Here is a 25,844-nt window from a genome sequence, read left to right on the forward strand (position 1 = left end):
TAAGAAAATTCTTCTTAAAGAGTGGCTGTTGATGTGAATAACATAAATTCTGTTATAGCTGTTTCTGTACATTGAATGAACTCAACGTACAGGGGAATGCATAGTGTTCAACATAATAAAATAAGAAATTGAAAGATTTACCTGAATGACAGAAAATTGAATTGATAAGGTTCTATTTAGTTAAGACTCATCGTGATTATTTATCAAAGAATAACTTTGGTTATTAAATGATTTAAAAATCAAAAATAATTTATTTTGGATATTTGGTTGACATTTCATGAATTACAAGTTCAATACTTATTATTTAGCATAAAGGTTTACCCCTTTTTAAGTTGAGGTGAATTCAACATTGTTCAAATTGATTGCAAAGTTAGTCATTCAGACCTTTCAATTTATAGGTGTGGGCAAATGCCCATTTTCCTCTTTATTTGGATAGAATAGACAAAGCTCCTTATCTTTTGGTATTTCTCGGCTGATGAAAGTGATTCTCCAAAGTTTAATTGAAAAAAGTAACAACAAAAACCTTATTAATTATACAAATGCAAAGACAAAAAAATTGGGTAAAAAAGGGGGGACAAAAAAGAAGCCCAAAGGTAAAAAAATACCAAAGATAAGAAATGGTACTTATTAAACAAGCAAAAGGTTGAAGTAAGTGTTAATTTACTCGAATATTGAGAAGTTTTATGTTAGTAATCAAATTGATTATTAGAAAATCCATTATATTAAGAAAACAAAATTAAATATTATAAAAGATACGACAGCCAAAGAGTGGGATCTACATATACATACAACATAGATTAAGATTCTATTATGATTTGAATTTCTCCTACACAGAAAATGGAGGTGGATGACTTATAATTAATAAATAAAATAGTAAAAAAATTAAATTTTATTCATATATTATTAATAAAAAGTACATTAATAAATACCTATAAAAACATGGAAAAGTTCAAAAGTAAGGAAGAGGATCTTAATTCAACACAAAAATTGTATAATTAAAGAAATAAAGATATTTTGAAAGTGCATACTAACTCTTGTAAAAAGAGAGAGAATGGCATAATAACATTAACTTTTGTGTATAAACAATTTCATAACAGCATGTATTTGTTTAATCCAAAAAAAAAAAAAGAATGGTGAAGATCATTTGGTCAGAAATAAACAAACAATAAACTAATCAAAGAATGCTAAAATTGCCAAAATTGGAAAATTTATAAAATTGACCACAAAAATTTTATATTTTGTACAATTAACCCCTGGAGTTTATTTCTATCAACATTAGCCAAAAAAACTCATCAAGTAACGAAATACCCCTATCATTCTCACCAATCTTCCTCTATCTAACCGAACGACCTCTCTTAGCCTCTCACCCAAGTCGACCACTCATCGTTGGTGGCTTCCCACAATACATCGAAGTCCACCCTCGATGGCCAACATCACCAAAATCGCAGCCAAGATCTGAAATCAATGGTTAGTTCAAAAACCCTAAGTTTTATTACATATTCTATTGTGTGTTCTTGTTTTATATTGTTGTTATTGTGTTGTGTTGGTGATGGTAATGGATGATTGAAGTGTTTGTGATGTTGGTGGTGTTTGGGTGAGGTTGTTGGTGTGGGTGATGGGATGCCCATCTCACGAAATCGACCACAAACACACCCCCAAACCCAACAGATGCCTCTTAACACTTGGTTGTACAAAAAACAAAGGATAAACAATCTAATAGACATTTCATCAAACACCTAATGTGCAATAGTTCTACAAAACCAAATTCCTTTCAATTAGCTTATAAAGGTTTTGGGCTCTAATTCAATTTGTTAGAATCGTGTCGGATTGGTGTTAGATACGAGTTCATGTGTATTTGGTCGAAACTCACTTTTTCTGTCACCATCGTCGTATGTCATTGCCATCGCCGCTGTCGATGATGTTTCAAGAGAGAAAAGTTGCTTACGATTTGATGAAGAGGGAGAGGAGTTTGGGTTGAAATAAGGAGGGTAATTTGGGACAAAAAACTTATGATTGGCTACTTATGATAGAAAAATATTAGAAGGGTTAAATGTGAAAAAAAAAATTAGGTCAATTTTATAAATTTCCCAAATTTTTGTAACTATTAGCAAGTGTCGCACCCCTAATTTATGGGCATGTGAAATAAGAAACTTTAACTTAATCAAATAGTGGTATAAGATTTTTAAGTTCAGTTGTAATAATTTGCTCACAGGAGCAACATGTGTACTAATAGAAATAAATAAATCTCAACACTTCAAAAACATTTTGACATAATCCCCTCTAAAATATGGACATTATCAAATATACCAAAATAATGTAAAAAACAAAATGGAGTTTTTTTTTTTTTTTTTTAACATAAACCATCTATAAAGTAAAATTAAGGTTCAAGGGTTTCTTTTCAATTAAAACAGCATAAGACAAAGCCCATATACTCCCCGCAGCCATAAGGAAATCGTGACGTTACTCTTTCAATAACAAAATAAAAACACAGCGACAAGTTAGCTAAATTTTAATGATGCCATAATCTCAACAAACATTCTCGTCCAATATTAATATTACCAGCAGCAGCAGCCTACTTTGGATCATCATTCTCAGTGGCCATTGCCCATGATTTCTTCCGCGGGACAGAAATCTGGCAAAGCCCAATCAACGCATTAATTATTAAAAGAAGCAGATAATCATGTAATTTAAATGGCTAATCAAAAAGGCCCTGCATTAATTATTAAAAAGAGCAATTAAGCCATCAACACATTAAAACTACGCATAACAGCTTATAAATACAAATAAATCAGACTCCCGAGCAAGAAAACAACCCTGCTTTATAATTTTTGAATAACAAAATTACTCAATTACGTATAACCACCAACCTTAATCCCGCACCAACAGCTTCTACCGACTTTTCTTCAACTCTACTTCCTGAGTCTCGTTGCGGAAGTCTACCTTTATCATCTTAGGTCGTGTTTGGTACTGAGATTTAATAGTTATAATTTAAAATTATAATACTAAAATGTTTAATAAACATTCGTTGTTATGATTTGAAAATTAAATTAATTTGATTCACTATTTGTATAATGAAAATTTTACAATATCTTTATTATTTTTATCAAAATTATTAATTAAAAATTATATTTGCTATACACTATTAACTTTTATTTCATAATTATAATTTTTTTTAATAGCAGCACTTCAAAACCATACAGAACTTAGTCCTGTCTAAACCATCTCAGTTGGGAGATAAATTCATGTGAGATAGCGCTGAGATGGTACGCTCGCCCTCTAAAAGCTTAATATTTGAAAGATCTTATGGGATTCATAACTTGTTTAAAAAAATATATATAAACTTATTAATTAATTTATGGATTCTACTGTGAAACCCATTAGACCTGCTAAACAATAGATTTTTAGTAGACGGGAGTGTCATATCCAAATAAGCTTTTCTCCTTAATAAGAAGATCACCTACACTACACAGCCTTGGAATACTTTTATTCAGCCCCAAGAGATATTGTTCTAACGTGATCAAATGAAAATATAAATAAAATAATAGCTTATTCTAATCAAAATTTTCAACGTACCATCGTGCATGGCGGCTATGAGGCCTCTGTTATATGCTATCTTGAGAGTATTAAGGGTCTGAATCCTTGTGGTCAAAAGACTCCAATAATTCACAACCCTTTGTTGCCAAGATTCCTGAAGCACAAATCTCATACTCTCCGTCTTCTTGCGTACACACATACTAACTTGTCCAACATATGCACGTAATATGACAAATTAATTAATAAAAACAAGAAATCTTTTGATTGATTGCAGTGTCCCCTTTAGCTTTCAAACATACTACAAGTACAGCCAAAATCAGTCGGCAGAACGTTGTTAGACGAGCAGCCCCGAGAAGCCCATAATCTACTTGGAATGCTTCAAAACTCCTTCTTAATTTCTTCATAATTTCGAGAAATTGAGTCTAAAATCTAATTTCATTTATTGTTTTGAAAAATAAAAATCATTAAATTTCATTAGCACTTTTTTAATTAAATCTGGATTAAAGGATTAAATTAGAACAGCAACTGATCTACACGCTTGTTAATATTTTAATTTTTATGTTGTATTTAAATTGCACGGTAACCCCCCCCCCCCCCCCACAAAAAAGAAAAGAAAACAGAGTACACGTTAGACTGAGCCGAACCGAACCTTCCAACTAACTAACGGCTACCGAGTTGTAACTGATTTAACTCAGAGCCGCCCTAAATCCGAGTTGCATGTAACTCGAAGCGAATCAAAATTAGATCTTTTATCAAAATATATTCTGAATTTCAATTCTGCTTCCGGGAAGATGAACAAGGACACCAATTCAGATTCATCAAAACCCAAGAAACGCAGACGAGACGAAGAAATTGAAGCTGAAAGCAGCAGCTCTGATCGTACGCTTTCGCTTGGTACTTTTTCTAAAATTTTCTCTTCATGCAATTAATCGTCTTAAAGTTACAATTTTTTATTGTTCAATTATTGTAAATTGCAGAGGAAAATCTTACCTTTAGTGACACGCTGGTGGCTCTACGCATAATGCGGGCTCAGTTTCCACACATTGACAAGGTTAGCTTTATCAAGCCATCACTGAGCTTCTCAACAACCTCAATTGAGATTGTCAAAGGAAAATTTATCTGTTTATTTGGTTGTTTTGTTAGGTCTCAATTCGGCCATTTATTTTACAATCACAACTATACAGTAGCGTAAATGACAGGACACAAGTGGATAGGGAATTGGAGGTACCGTTCCTTGAACACGAACTGCACGTAATTCAGTTTCCTTTTGACTTTATATGATTTGGATCCTAAATTGATTTTGTTGGTTCAGTCTTTGAGAAGGGAGAGAGTACTGCGTGTTTTCAAGCTAAATACTGGACAGGACGATCACGCCATTATGTTTTTAGATGACTATCTAAACCAGGTTGGTTGATTTATTCATTGATATAGTTTTTGTTGCTGAATAATACTTTTTTTTTTAATTCTGTGCTTTTTCTTGGTGATGAATATATGATGATGAATTGTCTAGTTTAAAATTTTTAAGGAATTGGGTAAAACTTTGATGAATTTTCATCTGTTTAATATGCTCGTATAGATAGAGTGTGTTGTGAAAAGAATGGAAGAAAAGAAGCAAGTCAATCTGGAAGTTTTTGAGTGGTTTCAAACCCATGTTCTTGATTCCAAGCTGGAACCTAGTGTTGGACACGAAGAGCTTGTGAGTGGTTCCGATGTAATTCTGCTGGTGTTGCTTGTTCACTTTTCTGATCTTTTGATAGTTTGTTTAGTATGTTACTAACCCATAATCATCACTTGGATGCTATATATTGTCATATATAACTTCTTTTCTTTTTCTTTTTTTACTGTGTATTTTAATTCTCTTTTGATGTTATCTTTTCACTTTGATTATTTATAGCATTTAGAACGATTCTTACAATTTTTATTCTCTTTTCTGCAGTGTTCACTCTTATCAATTGTGGGGAAAGTGAAGGATGAGCACATCTCCCTTCTAATTAATGCTGGAATTCTTGTAAGTGAGTGAGATTTTGCTTCCAAGCGAGTGAAATTTTGTTCTATTTAAATTCTTTTATTATTTTTCCAAATTTATTTGATGGCCTTCCATGTCCTTTGTCCCTCACAATGATGCTTACTTTATAGACTCGCCAACTGATTGACCCAGACATGTATTGGTTTGCAATCCCGAATATTGGGTCGGTACTGAAGGGCCTATCTCAGGTATGTAGAAGTATTTATCTCCTTTTGATATGTAGTAAGATTTAGGTGTCTATCATTTATTTTCCTGTGATATTTGTATTTTACATGACAGGGGTATTGACCTGAGTATTAATTTGTTCTTCTCGAATACTGTGGAAAATGATATGTCTTTGGCAATCTGTTCTGATCCTATGAAGTGGGAACTTTTTGAGAATTCAAATAAAAGAACTTCTCATTTTATAACTCTCTTCCTAATATCTAGTTCTGATCAACTTATAATTTTCCCTATATTCAGGGAAGAAAGGAAATTCTTTCGTTCCTGAACCGCAGGAAATACAAAGAGATGATGTTGGCCCTTTTGGAGAAGAAGCATCTTCGTTTCTCTCCTCTGGATATGAGATTTCACCTACGTGACCTGATTGGATCTGGTCACCTCAAAACCATCCACACACCTACTGGCTTAGTTGTTCAGATTTCAAAGGATTGAAATGTAGGAAGATGCATGTTCAAATTTGATTCTAGCACTCCTAGCATTGGATATCAATCATGACAAAAGGTAGAATAATTAACTTTTAATGCCTTACGTGAATGATCACTCAATTGAGTAGAATGTTTAACAGGGTTGACTACTGAAATAAAGAAATGATTGGTGACAATTTTGTGCATCAGCTTAAATGAAGGCAAGCAGATGTGAGTTTACTCTTTACCAGGCCATGTATTTGTCATTTATTCATTGTTTCTAAGTTATTTGCCAGACATGCTGTAACTTCTCCATGAGTAATTGAGTCAACTATGAGATCATACAATAAACTCATTTCAGCTACTTTTTCTTGCTGGTTTTCTGATACAGTCAACATTTTTACTCAGCTGTGCTAGTGCCACCAAAACTCTTGGTGGAAAGTGTGTTTCCTTATACAGAGTTGCTTTAGGTTAGACATAATTGAGCCATCACTTGCACTATAACCAGCATTTGTAGTCAGTCTCCATGTCCTTGTCAATATTGCTGCTAAGTTTTGGTGTTTGGTGTCGTGAAGTTGACAACTCTATAATTGGTTGATTATGCAGGCAAAGGAAAAAGAGTATTGTAATAGAAGTATATATTCACTTCTTAGAAAAACATGCTCAGTATACAGGGAATTTAATAAAATAACATGAACTTCCTAAAATTGTAAAACAATATCTATGTATAACTGTGTTGATTATGTCATTTATAATAATAGATTCGTGTTATACTATAACAATAGACTTGTGAATTTTCTTAAAAACTGTCTTCTGATTTTGAAGTGATGTGTAAGTTTGCATATGTTGAAACATATTGTTGCATTTTTAATATTTCCTCTGATTGTTTAACTAAATAATTTAATATACTTTATCCTTTATGTCTCGACATTTTATAAATATGCCAATTTGAACCTATTGTTGGTGTGTGGGTACCAGTTAGCTTAACTGGTAAAAGCTCTTGGGTGATACAACAGATCTGTGTTTCTTGCTAGCATCTGTAGGGAGGGGATTTAGTTTCCAACTGTGCTATGCTTTGAAAAAAGAATAAAAATTGTATGGTTGATATTTTCCTTTGCAAGTTTATATATGGATTGCTTTAAAAAAAGAACATGGATTTTAATTCAACTACAAAAATGATATATGTTGATTTTTAGTAAACATCGCCTCCATTAAATTTGAGTGAGTTTCAACTAATGGTTTTAATTCAAGGAATCAAATATCTATAAAGCTAAGATATAAATTTTAAGATTTTTCTTTTAAAATACAAAAAGTAAACTTTCTTTAAAAAAAAAAAAAGTAAACAATCAGAATCTTAGTAATGCAATACTTCTAAAACTGTTGCTTGCAAATTTATGAACGGGGGTGGCTATTCTTTTTTATTTTTCTTAATCTTAAACTCATTTTTGGGGCTTCACTATTTTTTCTATTTACTTAAAACATAAACAACCTCTGTATTCCATATTTTACCACTCTTTTGTTATAATAAAAATATATTTATAATAACTCATATAGTAAATATTCAAAAAGGTTAGTTAACTTTTAACTGTACCAGACAAGTTATATCCAGTGGTGTATAAAATTATTCTCTGTAAATATTAATTTAATACTTTTTTTTTATATAGATTTGATTTCTGTTATTACAATTATACTCTCTTATTGAAAAGGAACAAAGGGATGGAAAGCAGATTTGATTAGTGGCTGAAAATTCAAGTTCTGTAACCTAAACTCTTAATATAAAACTCTTATCCTATGCCTGAAATTTATATATTAGGAGGTCACTAAATTACGTTTTACATAATTTACGCTACACACAGCAACAATAACACGCAGATGAGACCCACATGTTTTGTGTACGTGGCGTAAGTTACGTTAACTTAACACTCGCCTTAATATTATTGTAGTAAACCAAGCGTAACATTGTATCATTGAAAATAGGGAGCCCCTATGTTACAATTAATGTAACATACACACTCAATAACAACCACACAAATAATGGGCCCACACAATTTATGTGGTTGTTGTTGAGTGTGTATGTTACATTAATTGTAACATAGCATTTGCCTTGAAAATATAGATTATGAATATAACTCGTCATGTCATCTACATTACGTAGAAAACAAGTGAAAATAACAGTACTGCTATGACACTGACACGAGTCATTATACAGAGCAGCACAAGGATGAAATAGAGTGGTATGATTTGTTGACAAGTGATTGTGTAGAAGGTGTGGGAAGATATTCTGATCACGGTACCATATTGATATGATTCTCATATGACCATGCTGTCCCTACATCCATCCATATTCAATGGATGAACGTTTATCTTGTCTGCATAAGCAAAATCGAGGTTGTTCAACCATTGGAAGCACTGAGTTCTCATCATACTGACATTGAATTATGTGATGTGGTGGTCGCTGGTCAGTGCTCAGAGCGAAGATGATGTTTTAGAATCCAAGGTTACCCAATGAGATATTGATTTTGAGTTTGACAGGCTGAGAGATAGGAGCCGGATTCTTGTTGCCAACGTCAGATGATTTGGACAAGGCAAGTGTTCAATTATTATGCTTGAGGGACCATGTTGTCAGGGACTTACTTGAGATTAACTAAAGTAATTAACCCAAGTTAGTTGGATGTTAGTGTGGAAGCTGTGGAATTGTTATGGATTCTTCTTGCGTTTGGCTTGTAATTCAACGGGAAGCCATATCAACTGTGATGCATACCAAAATGTTTGCCTGAACCATACATGAAAGGATCGCCGTGAATGCGCCTTGCTGGATTTTCTTAGTTCAATTTGATGAGAAATTACAGGAAGCAAAGGGTATGTTGTCAAGATCTGTTAGGATAATGGGTTGTCACGTGATTGACACAAGTCATAGAGGTTTATTTGTACGTAGTATGCTAATTATTTTACTTTTGCTTGGACATTTCGTGCATTGCATGCCAAGGTGATGATAAGTACTTAAGTAGTGGTCCAAACTCATGACTAATTAAGCGTAGAACTTGAATTATGGCTTGTTCTGTTACTTATGGATGGATAGAACATCGAAAGATGCCCAGAAAAATTGCTTGTTTTTGCTTCCAACGTGCACATTTAGATATCTTCTATCATGCATGCCAAGAAATTACTTTTGTTGCTCTTGTTACGAGGCGCCTGAACTCTTTTGTACATCCCTTGTTTGTACATAATCAAATCAATAAAATGAATGACATGTGTACTCTTTTATATACAAATGATGATTTTATCGGTTAGTTGTACTAAATGATAGGCAGCTTATGGACACGGTGCAACTGTTGTTGAATATGAGTGTCCGCACACGAGAGTGAATTAAATTCAGAATATCCGAACTTGCATTCTGTCTCACTTTTAAGAGTAAGATGAAGCCCTTAAAAAAAAAAAATTAGTAAGACGACCAAAACTTTTATCATGCGTGGACATGGACGTGGCCGAAACATTATTTCAGTTGGAGCATACTCAATATATAATATAGATCTTGAAGGCAGTGTCAACTGACCATATAATACAGACCATGAATGCAGTTTAAATTTTTGCACAGTTCAAATAATAATAGAAACTAAGCCCTTCATATTTAGCGGGTGAAGTTTCTCATCCTTATCTTAAAATTTTATGTTTTTATAAAAAAAAATATGATACAATTTTAAGATATTCAAATAATAATATATGACATTACGACTGTATTATATTACTAATTATCGATAGATTTTTACTGATTAATGTTGTTCCTGTAACGTTTTATGTTTTGAAAACGATATATAATTTCAAAATATTTAAATAACAATAGATGATATTACACATATATTATATTATTAATTATTGATAGATTTTTAGTAATTACCGTTGTCCTTGCAAGGTTTTATGTTTTAGAAATGATAGATAATGATTTTATTATCAATACAATAATATTCAACACTTTCATGTTTTTAATTATTACCTTGTTTTTTTTAATTTTATTCTCAATACAATAATGATTTTATTATCAATACAATAAAAAAAAGATAACGAAGGGAAAAAAAAAACTTATTTATTTTTAGTTTTCATATTTTTTATTATTGCCTTGTTTTGTTAAACTTTTTGTCTTTATTTAGATGTGCGTAATTCATAATTGTAGAATAAAAAAAACTAATAAAATTTAATTTTCTTTATGAAGGTTAAATTTGAAACTCTTTAAAATTGTTTAGGCAATTTTAATAATTTTAATACTTTTAATACTAAGCTAGGTCACTATCATAAATTCAAAGCAATTATAGATTGATTTAAAATTACACTTCGAAAATTTTCAAATCCAGCTGGGGCACTGGGCCTATATTAGCTCCGCTAGTGTGGGCACACGTCTGAATTTTGTGAAACTAGATTTAAAAAATGACTAGCTATAAAACAAAAACCATTACTAAGGGCTCATTTGCGATTGTTTTTTAAAGGCTGAAAAATGATTTGAAAAATTAATAATTAATTTTAATATTTAGTAAAAAATTTTAAAAATTATATTCAGTGAAATTACCCCATCTTATAGCAGTTTTCAAAAATTGTTATTTTGAAAAGCAAGAAAGGAGCAACTTTTGAAAATATGATTTTAAAAAGGGTAAAACTATTTGAATCCATCCAAATACTCTTAGCACCCGCTTTTTCGAAATCAAATTTATTACCATAACACTCATTTAGTATTTTACCAAAAAGGGCATGATAATATGGTTAAATAAAATATTTTAGTTACTTTCTACACAAATTTTCGACAAGAGCTGAGATGTTCATCCTTCCCTAACACTAATTTTTGCAACATTAAATGTAATTTATCATCATAGAGAAGCAAAACCCACTTATCGAAAAGAGTTTATCCACAAAACTATAACTCAAACAAAAAAAAAAAAAATGCTTTCTAAAAATGTTACTCCTTTGGAAACAAAAAGAAAAGAAAATTATTGTGCTTCGAGTATCTCCACCCCCCCCCCCCGGCCCCCCAAAAAAAATCTTAGCCAACCCCCCAATGAGTAATGATTGCAATTCGATGCAGTTTCTAATATTTTTATATTTTTGTTCATGATGTTATAATTGAATAAACAACAAGAGATATGAGGTGAAACTCTATTTGCAATTCTTATAATCTTTCTAGTTCCATGAATTGGTTTGATCATTGGAGAAAATAAATGTTATATATGCTTTTGCAATGCTTGATTAAATGTCAAATTGTTCTGTTACCAGTGCATCTACAGTCGAGTTCTTGTGAATTCAATTGAGAGAGAGAGGTCAGGAAGCGAGAGAAAGAGAAAGCATGTGCTTTCTTTCAATTTTCTTTTTTATTTATTAAGAAAATGCTATAACAAAAATTAATTTAAACAAGGGTATGTATGACATCTAAAAGGGTTTGTAAAGTAAAATATTATTTTTTAAATTTCAGTGATGAGTGGGTTTAGTAAATGGGTGGAGCAATTAGTTTAATTGGTTCAATTAGTTTAATTGGTTCAAATAATCTCATCCTTTTGAAAACCAATCTCATACTTAATTCAATTCCATATATATGCTCACATATATTATATAAATTCAAAATTATCCTTTCTCAATTAAGAAAAATTATTAAATTTAAATAGATTATTATTATTACCAATTACTTTGAGATAAAAAATTAAATTTATAAAAGAATAATTTATTTTAGTTATCAAATATTTTATGTACATAATAGAAATAATTATATACCCATATTTATAAATGTGTAAATAAATTTTTTTAAATATTATATTTATTTCAGATTTTCAGTCATTCTCATTCTTATAGCAATTTAACAATAAGATTTACCAAACACATATAACTATTTTTAAATCTCACGGTACTTCTAGAAATAAAATTTACTAAATTTTTAATTGATTCTTTTCACAGTTGATTATTTTTATAGTACAACTAACAACAATTATTTTTAAAGCTACAATATTACCAAACTAGCCCTAACTAGTTGAAATTCGTATTTGTAAAGTTTGTGTGTCTAGACCTAATAATGTCTAACTATATAAAAGCTTCACTCTGTTGTTTTCCCAGTGAACTATATAGTTCGATGATTTTTATTCTTCTAATTGCATGGTCAATCTAAAGAATCTTTAATAACATGTAAATAAATTTCAGCACCCAATATAGTTGTAAAAAGCATAGCTACAAACTCTTTTAATAACTATTTTGTACGAACTGAAGTTGCATCACATGAGTGGTTGAATGGAAACATCACTTGGCCCAAATGATTGATTTAATATTTTCATTCAATCAATTATATACTATATAATGCCGCATCAGTTTGTACATGATTATGCAAATACAACATTAGACATTTTGTAAAACACAATCCCGTTGTAAAATGATTAAAACAGTATAACAGTTATCGCTGTCGCTGGATTATAAATTTTGGCAGCTAACATTACTACTAACCAATCAAGTGGATAATATCATCGAGACGTCCGGATTGTGACCTAAACTTTTTTTAATAATGCAAAAGATCGTCAATATACTCCTGAATCCAATTACAGATCTCGAGCACGTCATTAGTTTAGGCATTTCGCATGAAATTAACACGCATCTAAATTAAATATGTGATATTTTTACAAAGATTTGGAGAATAAATATAATATACATATATACATATATACATGCGACTCTAATCGAACCACACGTGATTTGCGGCATGTTTCAATTTTATTACAAAATGAGATAAAATAAAGAATTATATGAAGAACATTTTGCATCATCGACACTGTTATAATATTCTCTGTAACAGTTAATTTTTTTTTTTAAAGTTTTGAAATGTATCGCAATCAATCGGTTTTGGAGCCACGTATATAAATACATATGTCACTGCTTTCCCGTGTAATCTGTTAATCTCAATCATTATTTATTTAATTGCAAATATTATCATACAAGAAAAGTGTCTTATTTCTTTAATTAATTAATTAATTAATTATTCCAATGAGTAGTGTCAAAGTGGATCGCGTAGTCTCTCGTGGAAGATATTGCCTTCGTTGTTAGTGACAATTTAAAATATATATGCTTTTATTTTTCTTGTATGTTAAGGTGCTCTCTCATAGAAGCATGAACAAATCAGAAGCAGCTTTCGATTTGTTATAAAAAAAAAATTATTTGTTAATTAGGACAAAAGGATTAGCATAACAGATGGAGTTAGGCGCAGATGATAGTTGGCTAGGTTTCTGACGTTTTGAATGGAAAACACACATATATATATTTAGGTGCCGATGTTCGCACTCTATAATGCATATTTACAAAAACAAAAGCTTTGTATATATACACACAAAAAGCAAAGAGCATAAGCTCCACAAATGAAACCAAATATATTACCCCAACAATCCTGGTGTAGCCAGGCTGATAAGACCTTGCTCTTTTGCAGCAATTATACATAATTATGGTCTTGTTTGAAAATTGAGGTACTGTAACTTTTAAATTTACAGCTGCTGTAAAAAAAATGATGTAATTATGAAACAAAAATTAATGATTTGTAGTAAATATAAAATTTAAATAATAATTTTGACAAGATTATTAAAGATATAATGGATTTTCCATAATACAAGTAAAAAATCTTATCAATATAACTTCTAAGTTACAGTAACTGGTGTTTGTCAAGCACTTTAATGTTGTAACTCTACCCAATCTCAATCCAAAACGCACCCTATATATCATAGGCGTGATTTTGTTGGTTCTTTGCTTGATTTTCCCGAGAACATCAATTGTGAGTACCATAGTATTTGGCTAAACTATTACAAAAATAATATCATTAATTAAAGTATAAAATCTTTTATTAAAATGGAAATGCTCTATGAAAATTTATCCGTAAATGAAATCTGTTGATTATAATCATTAATTTATCAATATAAAATAGTTGGTATATATGCCACCTAATAGTAGAACAAGAGAGCTAGGGAATATTTGAAGCATTTTTTTTCCTCCCTTTTTTCGGTGAACAAAATTAAACAAATAGCTTAATAATTTGTGATCCACATGTTAATAGTTCTCGTACATAATGTTATAAAGCACAAGCGTGAAGAATAATTTCCCTAATTAAAGACGTAGCCAAAGGCAATGTGGCGGCCTGGGGATTTGGTTGTACGCAGATTTAATGCTACCAACCTTATGAAGCAGGTGACAGAATCAAAGTTTGGAAGATAATAGTGATGATTGGTTTTGGATTAGGAGCATGTGGGACTTCCGTATACCTCAAATCAATATTCAAAATCAAGCCCTGCAGGTTTTAGAATAATCATCCCCCAATAGATTAATTATTAATTATTAATTTGATCATAAAAAAAATTGTAGGTCCATATATTCTATAATAGGAATCTCAAGCTTGGCATCTTAGAGAAGAGAAGAGACCCATGAATCATGATTGATTGATATGCGTGTGTGTGGGGTGTATCATCTTCAGCTACATGATTGTTGAAAACATTTGTTATTTGTGTGAGTGTATAATTTATTTATGCACACACATCGAAGCAAAATCTAACACGTGTATTCTTTTTCCTCTTCCAACGTAAAATCCTATGGTATAATTGTCGACCAATAAATCATGGCGCATGTAGCAAGCTAGCTAGGGTGCCTATCTAAATTAAAGTTTGATTTTCTTATGAAATATCTGCAGCTTGAAAATTGAAACGCCCTCGATCGATCGTTTTAGCTTAAAGATCACGGATTCTGACAGCAACCTCGACTCTCCATTATTGGAAGGTTAAAACAGAAACGTGATCACTCTATCTATTACTATTGATTCAGCAACGTACTAGATTAATTAAGTTATATATATCACACCGTCAGTACAAATAATTACGTTAATTATGATTAGTTATAATGTAGCTTTCAACTGCATAAAATCATAATGTGTGGAGAGCAGTCTCATCTCCAATATGTAACTCTGATAATTTCTAAATAAATTTTGTGATCATGTGATCATCATGCATGAATTGTACTTTTCTTCTTTGTGTGGTTGAATTTCTTGCAAATTTGCAAACACTGTGTTAATTTATTATCTTCTCTTTTTTTTTTTTTTTTTTTTTTTTTTCTCTCTCGACATTTATTTACATACAAGTGTGGTTTTGGTTTAGGTCACAGTACACGTTTGCGGCGCAAAAAGAAAATGAAAAGCTGGCAGTGTAATGCAAAGTCATCAAACTCATACAGCCCCGACACGCGAAGCCTCTGCCATGTAGGCATGTAGCTGCTGCTTAATTCATGAAATAATGATAATAATAATAATAATAATAATAATAATAATAATAATAATAATAATAATAATAAGCGAACCAGCTGTCAACACAAGAACCATGGCAACGTTTTTTGTTTAAATTATATACATGATTATGATTTATGAGTGTACAGGTACGTCAAATCCCCATCCCCCCCCTCTCCCAAAACACAAAAAAAAAAAAGAAAAAAAAAAACATTTCTCTTGTCTCCCTGTTTTCTTGAAAATAAACAAACGATGAGAGTCCTCGCCGACGTCGATATAAAGCCATTGCCATTATTGCATGCATGGCGATGGCGGCAGCCGCAGCAGCGACGGCTTGAATTTAACCATGTTTATATTTTACTCTTGATGATACAACTGTGTAATTGCAAATTTTGCAATCACATCTTAAGCGGACACCAAAACGATGCTTATACTTGTAGATAACAATTTCCCACGTTTTCAAGCTATCAATAACCGAATCTTTTGATGTGGGTTACGTTTTCCAAACTGTTATTTACTTTTTTAAATTAATTGTCGTAATTTTGAAAATGACATAAAGTCGTATTATATTTATTGTGGCTGTGTCTGAGTAATGATATAGGCACAGAGTAGTCCCATTGAGGGTGCCATTTTATTCCATATTTCAGCTTCAAATGGACTGTTTGAAATTCCCTTTGATGCTGCAGTCGCCAACGATAATCTGATTAAATTAATTGTAGCCTACGTTAGCTTGCTAGCTTGGTTGACAAAGAGGTGTCTAGTGGTATTCGTATGGCTGGGTAGCTAATTAAAACCTTTGCCATTAGTCATTAGACTTAACTTTATTATTTAAGTTTCACATATCGGTTCCACAATTAATTCAATTGAATTCTACTCTCTTTTGATAAACTCAAATGAACCCACATCGCATAAGATTAGAATATCTTTTTAGGTCCATTCTTGAGATGAGGGGATCTATTTTTGTTTCTGGTTATATTCTTATTTGTTTCATCCTTCACTAGGGTTTTAGATTAGGACTTCAATTGGTCATCATATTTCTAAAAACGACCAAAAATATATATCAGTGTCCTTTTCTAAAGGTGAAAAATAGAATTAACAGTAACTATCACAGATGCTCATGTTGGAAATCGCATAGGACATCAAGTACTCTAAGCCCCAACCGTTCAGGATGATCATTTGGAAAATAATGGACGATTGAATATTTTCCTTGAACTGTAAAAGGATTTATCTTTCAGTATCTAAAACTAAAAGAACATGCCTTAAGGGATATACAATTTAGCCGACGAGCTGCGTTACTTTAATTTTATGAGTCATAATAATCTTTATCTCAATACCACAATTTTCAAAAGTGTATAAAGCAATCGATGCACAGAACACTTTTTTATTTTTCAAAAAAGGTGTTCGTGGAATCGAGCTGAAAAAAAAGCTGGCCAATAAATTTTATATATGGCAAAAGTTGCCCAATATCAATTCTCTAAAAAGTACTTTTTGGAGTAGATTAAAGAACTCTTTTGCCATTCGTCACACAAAGTAGTTTTTTTTTTTTCCCTTGCTACAAATAGAGAAGCAAGTTTTAAAGATAAACGAAAAAGGTAAGAAGCCCTGGAATCAGGAAGATGATGAAGAAACATTACTATCAATACGGCGTACAAATCTTAGGATAATCATTGAAATATTAATTTTATATGCACTCGTATACATAAATGCTAATTAATTAATTCTATGGGATATCGTATTAACTGTATGTAGGCCATAGAGAAATGATTTTGATAACACCAACACGATTAAGAACAAGTTACCAGATAAAATTAAAGAAAGACACGTGGGTTCTAAAGCATATATTTCAAGTTGAATTGGCAAGATTTTATTGGTAAAACAGTCACAATACAGTAACTTTGACAGGATGTAACCCTTTAGATATACAAAGCTGGCCCCATGAAAGAAATTTGTAGCTCCATCATTAGAAAATCAATGGAACCAGAAACAAGAATTAACATTATTGGCTTTTGGTTTCTAACAAATTAAATCACAATCAATAAAATGTCCCATGCATAATGAAAGAGCCCATAACTTATGGGAGTGTATGAAGTGAAAAGTGCAATTTGAATGAAAGGATATTGATGATCATTTGATAATTGAAATCATCTATATGCTCCAAGTAAGTTACTTTCACAGTGGTTAAATTTGAATTTTTTTTTTTGATTATTTTTGTCTGATATAAATTAAAATTAATAAGATTTTAATCAAAATATAGATACATACAATATGGATATTTTAGTCATTTTAAAAAATAAGAATAATATTAACTGGCTAGGACTCAAATCTTTAAGGGCTAAAGAAGCTAACATTTACCTGAGAAATTATTAACCATTCAAAATAGGAACATAGAGCCGTCACTCTTTGTATATCATCATCACACACCTAACAAAAATTCCCAGCTTGGAAAAAATCCCTAATCTCAGAACTCACATTCATTTGTGTTGGCTTTTCGTTGCTTGGGATAGATATAATTAGATCTTGTTTTTTTTTTGCTTTTTGTTTTTAGGAATTAATTAGAATATATAGTCTTATACGTCATCTAGTCATGACGTGTAACTTTCTTTATGGCATCACATGTCTTCCGGCGCATTCCTCTCCCGTTAATTAAGGATTTCAAATTTTCGATAATTAATTCTTAATTATTAAAGAATAAATAACTCGACCCAGCGCCACGCAATAGTAATTTGACTTTACTGCATGCTAATATATTAGGTTGCAGCATTTGCCTTGTTAAGTTTATCAAGCTTTTGAAGAAACCTCGACGACTCATCTTGACTTATGAGTTTATTATCCATCGCGACCCCTACCTGTAGCTTTCTCTCTTTCCATTTTTGAAGCAATTAATTCACATGCATCCAATGCAAGTTAGCCCTAACAATTCGTGACATATATCTTTCCAAATATTTTTTGTAAAATTTGTTTTTGAGAGAAAAAAAAAAAAGATTAAGAGAGAATGATACTTTTGTTCCTTATGAAAATTGTTTCACCATTAGGGTCTTGTATAAATTTTAAACAACTCAGTTTTATTGATATTGGTAAGTGCGACTCCTAAACATAAATTTTAACCAGTATAAATTTGTACATACACTCATGTCAAACAATCAATTTGTATGTTAAAATATCTCTTTTACCTTTCAACCATGCGTTTTAATTTTTTGTTAATAATTTAGCACCAAGGATGAATTTGTTTATTGAAACTTTATAATGAATCCAGATGGTTAAAAAAAAAAATATTTGAGGAACGTTAAAAATGTCATTCACCCAAAAATTAAAATTGCTGTTCACTATCCAAAAATATACTCTTCTATTAATATATAATTGATTTGCTATCACACAATTACACTTGAACTAATATTTTTGAGACATGATCACAACAAATCACCTACCATCGGAGGGCTGAATATGTGTATATTACATTTATTTATTTTGTATGGTGGCGAAAATGACCTGAATTTGAAGAGACAAATTAGCATCTATTACTAGATATCTTGAACGAAATAAATTAAAGGGCAATTTTGATTGTTTACCGACACAGTAGTATAAATTTGCTGGATCTTAAGGTTTTAGGGGTCGCATTCATACAGAAAAATTGAACTCTATTATTAATATTTCATTATAAAGTGTAGCTAGCAAATGGTGACCCCAGTCCAGTCATCATCTTCTCTACAGTATCCTAATTATTTTTGCTGAAAGATGATTCATGCATTATGTATTGTGACAAAAATAATTTTGTCCATATTTTCATTATTATTATTGCCTTTCAAACATTACACACTCAAAAACAAAAATCACCAAATTCATACAGATAAGTTCTCTATGTGCTTGATGGCTGTGATGTACTTGATCATTTGTGGACCCCTTGATCAAAGACAATATCTTCGGCCCACCTTTTGCATCCATCCAAAGCTTTCTTCTGTGATCATGAATTGAACAGATGGGACTTGTTTTGAATTCATGATTAGCATACTCTATGCTATTTTCCAGCTATATGTTTTTTGAATTTTTCTTTCTTTTTTTTTTTTTTTTCAGCTGTCCGTGTTTTCCCGGTTGTCTGGACAATATATGATGGTCCTCTGATGGAATAATCAGACCAATTAATTAATTAACCAAACCCACATAAGCAATTAATAAGATATATTGATGATTTATTAATTAATCATATTTATAGATATTCTATTTTATATGTTCTTTCCTAATAATTAGCCAAATAATTAGTGCTCTAAAATACGTATGTATCTCCAAGCTATAGGATTTTTGTTGTTTCTTTTTTCATTTCTTCTTTTTGGCAGGCCGTTTTGGGATCGTTGATAGAAGTGTTCGAAATATTTTCAAAAATATTTTAAATACAGGGCATTTATTTACTCAACAATGAATTGAACTGAACTGAACTGATTGAAACGACAAGATTCAATTGGTTCGGTTCAAATAAACACATCTGTTCAGGATTGGTTCGCGAGATATTCAATCTCAAATGAAAAAAAAAAAATGAAGAAAATCAAAATGGAGACGAGCGGAACTGGTTCAATTTGATTCGGTTCACTATAATAGTTCAAGTCAAAAACCTGTTTTGCCCACCCCTTTATTGATTTTAAATAACATGTGAAATAAAAAAGAAAGAATAAGAAAATATTAGTAGTGGGCGGAGAAGAAATGCAATTGGAAAGGAAAATGATCAAGAAACTAGACTAAGGTGGCGTTTGTTTTTTTGTCTGAAATCTGAATAGACCTAAATTAGTCTGAATTCTGAATAGGTCTGAATGTCTGAATCTGAATAAAATGTTTGTTTTTTCGTTTGAATCTCAGAAAATAAGTATTAAGTTGTTTGTTTTTTTCAACTTAAAAAGTTGAAAATATGTACTTTTACATTTGTATCCTTATTAAATTTGAATGTCAAATAAATAATATATTAAATACCACAATATTTTAACATTTATAAGTAAAACTATATTCAAGTGAATACATAATTATTTTATAATTTTAATATATAAAATACCATAAATTTCAAATTTTATCGTATATAATATAAGAAAGAAAAAACAGGGATATTTTTATGTGGGGTAAATATCTATGGGTGAGTTTTGGGATAGACATGAAAAATAAATTATAAAACAGGGATATTTTTTACATTAGCAAGTAATTGACTTAATTCAGATTTCTCCATTAAGTAAAAAGCTAAAAAAATTAGTTTATTTTATTAAGTCAAAATTATCTTAAAAGTCTCACTAAGTTATAAAAACAAACACCTCTAATTAACTTAATTAATTAAGTTAAGTCACTTTAAGTCATTAAGTTAAAAAACAAACGCTACCTAAGACAAATTAAAATGATTGGTTAATATATGATTGCTTGATAAGATGAACAATTTGCTAAAATTTAATTAAAATTTGCAACGCGTATGCCACGTGTTGTCCAAACATATTACTTTCGTAGTTACCCTTCACGGGATTCATAATCTTTTTGTAATTTCTTTGTAAAATTATACATATGGGATTTAAATAATAGCAATAAAAAGGGTTGTTTTGGAGGGTTTTGTCTAATAAATTGGTTTGGAATTTTGTCCATATATATGATTGCATCAAAATATTGCAATACCCACAGACACATCCATCATCCATTCTCTTTGCAAACTCTTAATCTTAATAAGAAGATTTCTTGTAACTTTGGTTTTTCTTGAAACTTTCCCTACTATAACTAACTAATTACACAAGCATGGTCTTAGCTAGAATATTATAAGAAACTCTAACCCTTTTTATATATAAATACACAAACCCTTTCAAGTCCACATACAAAGAAAAGAAATCATATACACCTTTCTTTATAATTCCTTACATCATAAACATTCCATTCTCCTAGCTAGCTACCATAATACCCTTAACTAAATTTTGCTTCTCTTCCAACCTTGGACAAGAAAGTTTGCATACTCTCTATTTCTTTTTTTTTTTTATGTTCATTTTTAATTGATTATTAGAAACATATTCTTTTTAAGCATTAATATGGGGCTAAGAGATATTGGAGCTACACTGCCTCCTGGGTTCAGGTTTTATCCTAGTGATGAGGAGTTGGTTTGTCATTACCTCTACAAAAAGATTGCCAATGAAGAAGTTTTGAAGGGAACCTTAGTGGAAATTGACTTGCATACATGCGAGCCATGGCAGCTTCCCGGTATGTTTATCACCATGTTAGTGATCTTTCAGTAGAGTTATCACAAGCTTTTGATTGTGCAATCATTAATTTTAGCCATTTGTTTGATTCGCATGATAAAAGTTAAAACAAGTAGGGTAGTTTGTACTCACTTTTGTTGGTGGGTTTTTAGCATTGAAGACAACACAGATAATAAAACATGATGCAGTTTTGTACGAGGCAAGACAGACATGGTGTTTTTTTTTTTTTTTTCTTTCCCCCCGAAACATAGCAGATGCAAGAGAAACTACAAAAACATGCATGTTTCCCATTTGTGCGAGAGAGAACAGAGATGATTCGTTTTCGTATTTATTAAGATAGTTAATTGTTGAATTGTTGTCTCTTTTAATAGTAATGCAATTTACTTCAGTAAATATAACTTAATTGCTTCAAGAATTTTTAGATCATTTAATTTTTTTTTCCCCTCGTGATATCATTATGTCACCTATTTCAGTCATCTTCTGTACTTGCCTTCTTATTATTTGGATCCTTGGAAGAACCAACCAAAAAAAAAAAAAATCATCTTTCATTCTTGTTCTCTCTGTATATCTCTTCTGTCTCCTTTCTTCTCTATTAGCTATTTCAGTCATCTTCTGTACTTGCCCTCTGATCATCGGAAGCCTTGGAAGGACAAACCCAAAAAAAAAAAGAAAAAGAAAAAAATCATCTTTCATCCTTGTTCTCTCTCTCTATCTCTATACCTCTTCTGTCTTCTTTCGTCGCTATCAGAGAGAGAGGGAAACAAACATGAAATTTCTTTGCAATTTTTTAATTGTAAACCCATCACATGCAACAATATTTCAATATTTCAATTTTTAACCAACATATTACAAGGCCGGCTCTCTCTATCTCTCTCTGTAAAGATTTTTTTATCCTTTTGTTACTTGCAATATGATGTTAAACTTCTTAGATAATTTTGATTTAATATTGTAAAATGACTAGGACGATAGGTTGGTTTTCTCTGTAAGCATGTAAGTTCTCGGAGTCAAATTAATTAGACATTTTTAAATAAAAAGTTAAGATAAAAAGAGAATCTTGATTTTTTTTTTAAAAAAAAAAATCATTTTCTAAAAGCGAAAGGGTATACATTAATGGCTATTTTAACTATGAACGGTGATCGATGCTCAAATCCTTTGTATTTACCATAACTGAAACTCACTATGACCAAGGTAAGGTACCAGTAACTCAGAAAACTCATATTCATGCATAGTAAAAACTGTTGAATAGAGTATTCATAAGCAAGTTTTATCAATTATAATCAGTGAATTTTTTTAATTTTTTTAATTTTCAACAACATAATAATTCTCTTTATCTCTCTTTTTCATGACCTCACATACAGACACACATACTCACTCACGCAAGCATGCTCGTTCTGAGCCGATAGACGATTCTTACTATTATTTCTGAGTTCATCACAAAAATAAAAATAAAATAAAATATAGCAGCCACCCGTAACTGGTCCCCTATTTCAGTTAATGAACTGCTGAAAACGGAGCAAACATATTTTTTGGTTTTGACCTGTGAAGCCATAACGCGTCATAGGAAAATTAAAATTAAGATTAAATTTGTTAACGGGAGGACTGAACGTTTAATTTCTCTTGCGGTTCAAGTAACTTGTTGGGTCACTTCTATGTCATTAAAATATTTTTAATTAATTGATTGTTAATTAATAATAATAATAATAATAATAATAATAAGAGTCTTTCTCCAGAAGAATAAAACAGTCAAAACTATTCATATTATAGCGTCGCTTCAACAGTAGCTCTAAATTGAAAGCAGTATCATTTTCACTACCCATTAGTGCACCTTATTAAACATTTTCAATTTCCTTGAATGTAAATAATTTTGATGTGGATGTTTGATCTTTCTTGAAAGGGATTTTTTATCTTATTGATTAATATAATTAACTTTACTAATATTATTATTATTGTTATTATCATTATTTACCACATCACAGAGGTGGCAAAGCTCAATGCAAGCGAGTGGTACTTCTTCAGCTTCCGTGACCGAAAGTATGCGACGGGGTTTCGGACGAATCGGGCAACAACATCTGGATACTGGAAGGCAACGGGGAAAGATCGAACGGTGATTGATCCAATGACCAGAGAGCTCGTAGGGATGAGGAAGACGCTTGTGTTTTACAGGAACCGAGCTCCCAATGGGATCAAAACAGGTTGGATCATGCATGAATTTCGCTTGGAGACCCCACACATGCCTCCTAAGGTCCGTTTTCACATTTCCTCTTTCAACTATTGTTATGATTATATTATAGAAACTCATTAAGAAAGTTAGATAGTGAATATTGTTCCCATTGGCATTCAAAAGAAATTGCTAGGAAAATTCCAAACTGGCCCTGGCTCGTATAAATATTGTAACCCTTTATTCTGTGTGTTACCCGGAAGTTTTCGCATATTTGAGGCGTCACATCAGTTGTACAATATTCTGCTATAAGCAACATCCTCCCAAGTAAGTAATGATGAAACCGAGATTTTGATTAAGAAGGACCATATATAGCGGAGAAACAAAAAAAAACTGTTAACTTGATAGATCAAAATATAAAATTTATTGAAGAAATCTCAATTAAGACCCTTATTTTCGATCAATAGAACATTTTTTCACCTAGGGTTAAGGTAAATTTAATCTTCAACATAGTTTCGCCTCTATTTCCATTCGTGTATTTAGGCTAAAAAATTATTCGACAAGTTGGTAGTGACATTTCAATTAATAAAATTATATTTGTTATATTACCTGTGGTAGGTTATAGAAGCTTTAGTTATAACCTTAAATGCGTAACTCATACTAAAAATTAGCTCTTAATGAAATTATCTCCTTGACAGCTGCATATTAATGAAATTATTTTTATATATAGTATTGGTTTTATTTATTTATTGATATTTTGGTTACAGGAGGACTGGGTATTGTGTAGAGTTTTTCACAAGAGCAAGGGGGAGAACAGTGAGAACCTAAGCCCACAATTTATCTACGAGAGTGCAGCTAATAATAATGCTTCATCTTTTACACCATCAGCTGCATCTCCTCCAACTGCGGACTGTAGAATGATCAATATGCCATTTGGTTATCATCAGCAGCAGCACATCTCTTCATCAGCTCCTGGTTCCTATCGTAATCACAATAACCAAAGTAGTAATTCCATGCTTAACCTTCTTCAGTTCCCGACATCACAAGATCAAAAGAATAACAACAAGAACCAAAGCAACGACATTATTAGCTCCAAAAGTAATGATGATGATTATGGGTTCATATGGGAGATGGAGATGGATTTGCAAGAAAATTGCTGCAGCTTGGAAAATGATGATAATAATGGGGGCGTGGCTTCAAACTTGGAGGATGATATGAGATTTGAATTGGATAACAGCATGGTTTTCCTATGAAAAATATGCATATATAGTATTAGAAATTAAGCATAGTTTAAGTTTATACGAAAGTACCCATTTGTTGATTGTGATTTATTATTTGTGCGCTGTTTGGCTTTGAGGGACAAGCTCTTCATGTTTCGTTTGATTGAATATATGTTAGAAGATTGTGTTTGTGTATATACATAAATACTTTGGTTTTCAATGTTCTTTTTTTTTTTGAGGGGGGGGTGGGGATATAAACAAACATTATTATTCGACCAGCAGCATATGTACAAATTAAATATGTACTATTAATGTCACCCTTATTGCTCTTTTATCTCTCTAAAAGTTACATGAGTTTCGTTTCATTAATTAATAAAAAATAAAATGACTATACAGCCGCCACGAATGAAGCTTTGTTAGGTTTAGCGTGACGAAAAGTTGTATGATTCCATCCTATCTTTATTGTTTTTGCATGCCTCAATTATTAGCGACTCGAGTTTCATTTTTTCAAGTATACATACAACGTGGCTGCTTCTTTTGATATAAATTGCTCACGTAGAGTAGTGTTAAATCATAGACGTTACGATAGCGACAGTTTCACTGGCCTTTTGTTTAATTTCATTAAAGCATTCAAAAGTTTGTCAAATAATCAGTGACGTTACCAAATTCTAATTAAACAAAGGTAAGATTCCCCAACGACATTTATGAGCAGCTCTGGCTAGCTAGAGATTCCTCGTGACAGATAGGGCAAATAGCGGTCCATAACCTCTTAATAGCTGCACCAGATTCACACATGCACAACTTGTATGGATCGA

At 31.3% G+C, this 25,844-nt stretch overlaps 2 protein-coding genes across 4 annotated transcripts; both read left to right on the plus strand.

Annotated features, from left to right (window-relative positions):
- The first annotated feature begins 4,151 nt into the window (after positions 1-4,151).
- Positions 4,152-6,550, plus strand: LOC18049933 (serine/threonine-protein kinase 19). 3 transcript variants are annotated; one of them, XM_006443756.2, is made up of 8 exons: positions 4,152-4,428; positions 4,512-4,585; positions 4,678-4,758; positions 4,847-4,939; positions 5,111-5,230; positions 5,471-5,542; positions 5,671-5,748; positions 6,023-6,550. In XM_006443756.2, the coding sequence occupies exons 1-8, from the start codon at positions 4,326-4,328 to the stop codon at positions 6,212-6,214; spliced, it is 813 nt and encodes a 270-aa protein (XP_006443819.1). In that variant the 5' UTR covers positions 4,152-4,325; the 3' UTR covers positions 6,215-6,550. The 3 variants fall into 3 exon arrangements, with proteins under 3 accessions (XP_006443819.1, XP_024044527.1, XP_006443818.1); XM_024188759.1 differs by having other exon boundaries at positions 4,152-4,413; XM_006443755.2 differs by lacking the exon at positions 5,111-5,230.
- A 14,746-nt stretch (positions 6,551-21,296) lies between these two features.
- LOC18049934 (NAC domain-containing protein 21/22) lies at positions 21,297-25,249 on the plus strand. The gene is made up of 3 exons (XM_006443757.2): positions 21,297-21,652; positions 23,628-23,893; positions 24,577-25,249. Exons 1-3 carry the CDS (start codon positions 21,484-21,486, stop codon positions 25,060-25,062), a joined length of 921 nt encoding a protein of 306 aa, XP_006443820.1. The 5' UTR covers positions 21,297-21,483; the 3' UTR covers positions 25,063-25,249.
- The last annotated feature ends 595 nt before the right edge of the window (positions 25,250-25,844 follow it).

This window comes from Citrus clementina, unplaced genomic scaffold (genome assembly GCF_000493195.1).
Source record: "Citrus clementina cultivar Clemenules unplaced genomic scaffold, Citrus_clementina_v1.0 scaffold_3, whole genome shotgun sequence".
Classification (NCBI taxonomy): domain Eukaryota; kingdom Viridiplantae; phylum Streptophyta; class Magnoliopsida; order Sapindales; family Rutaceae; genus Citrus; species Citrus x clementina.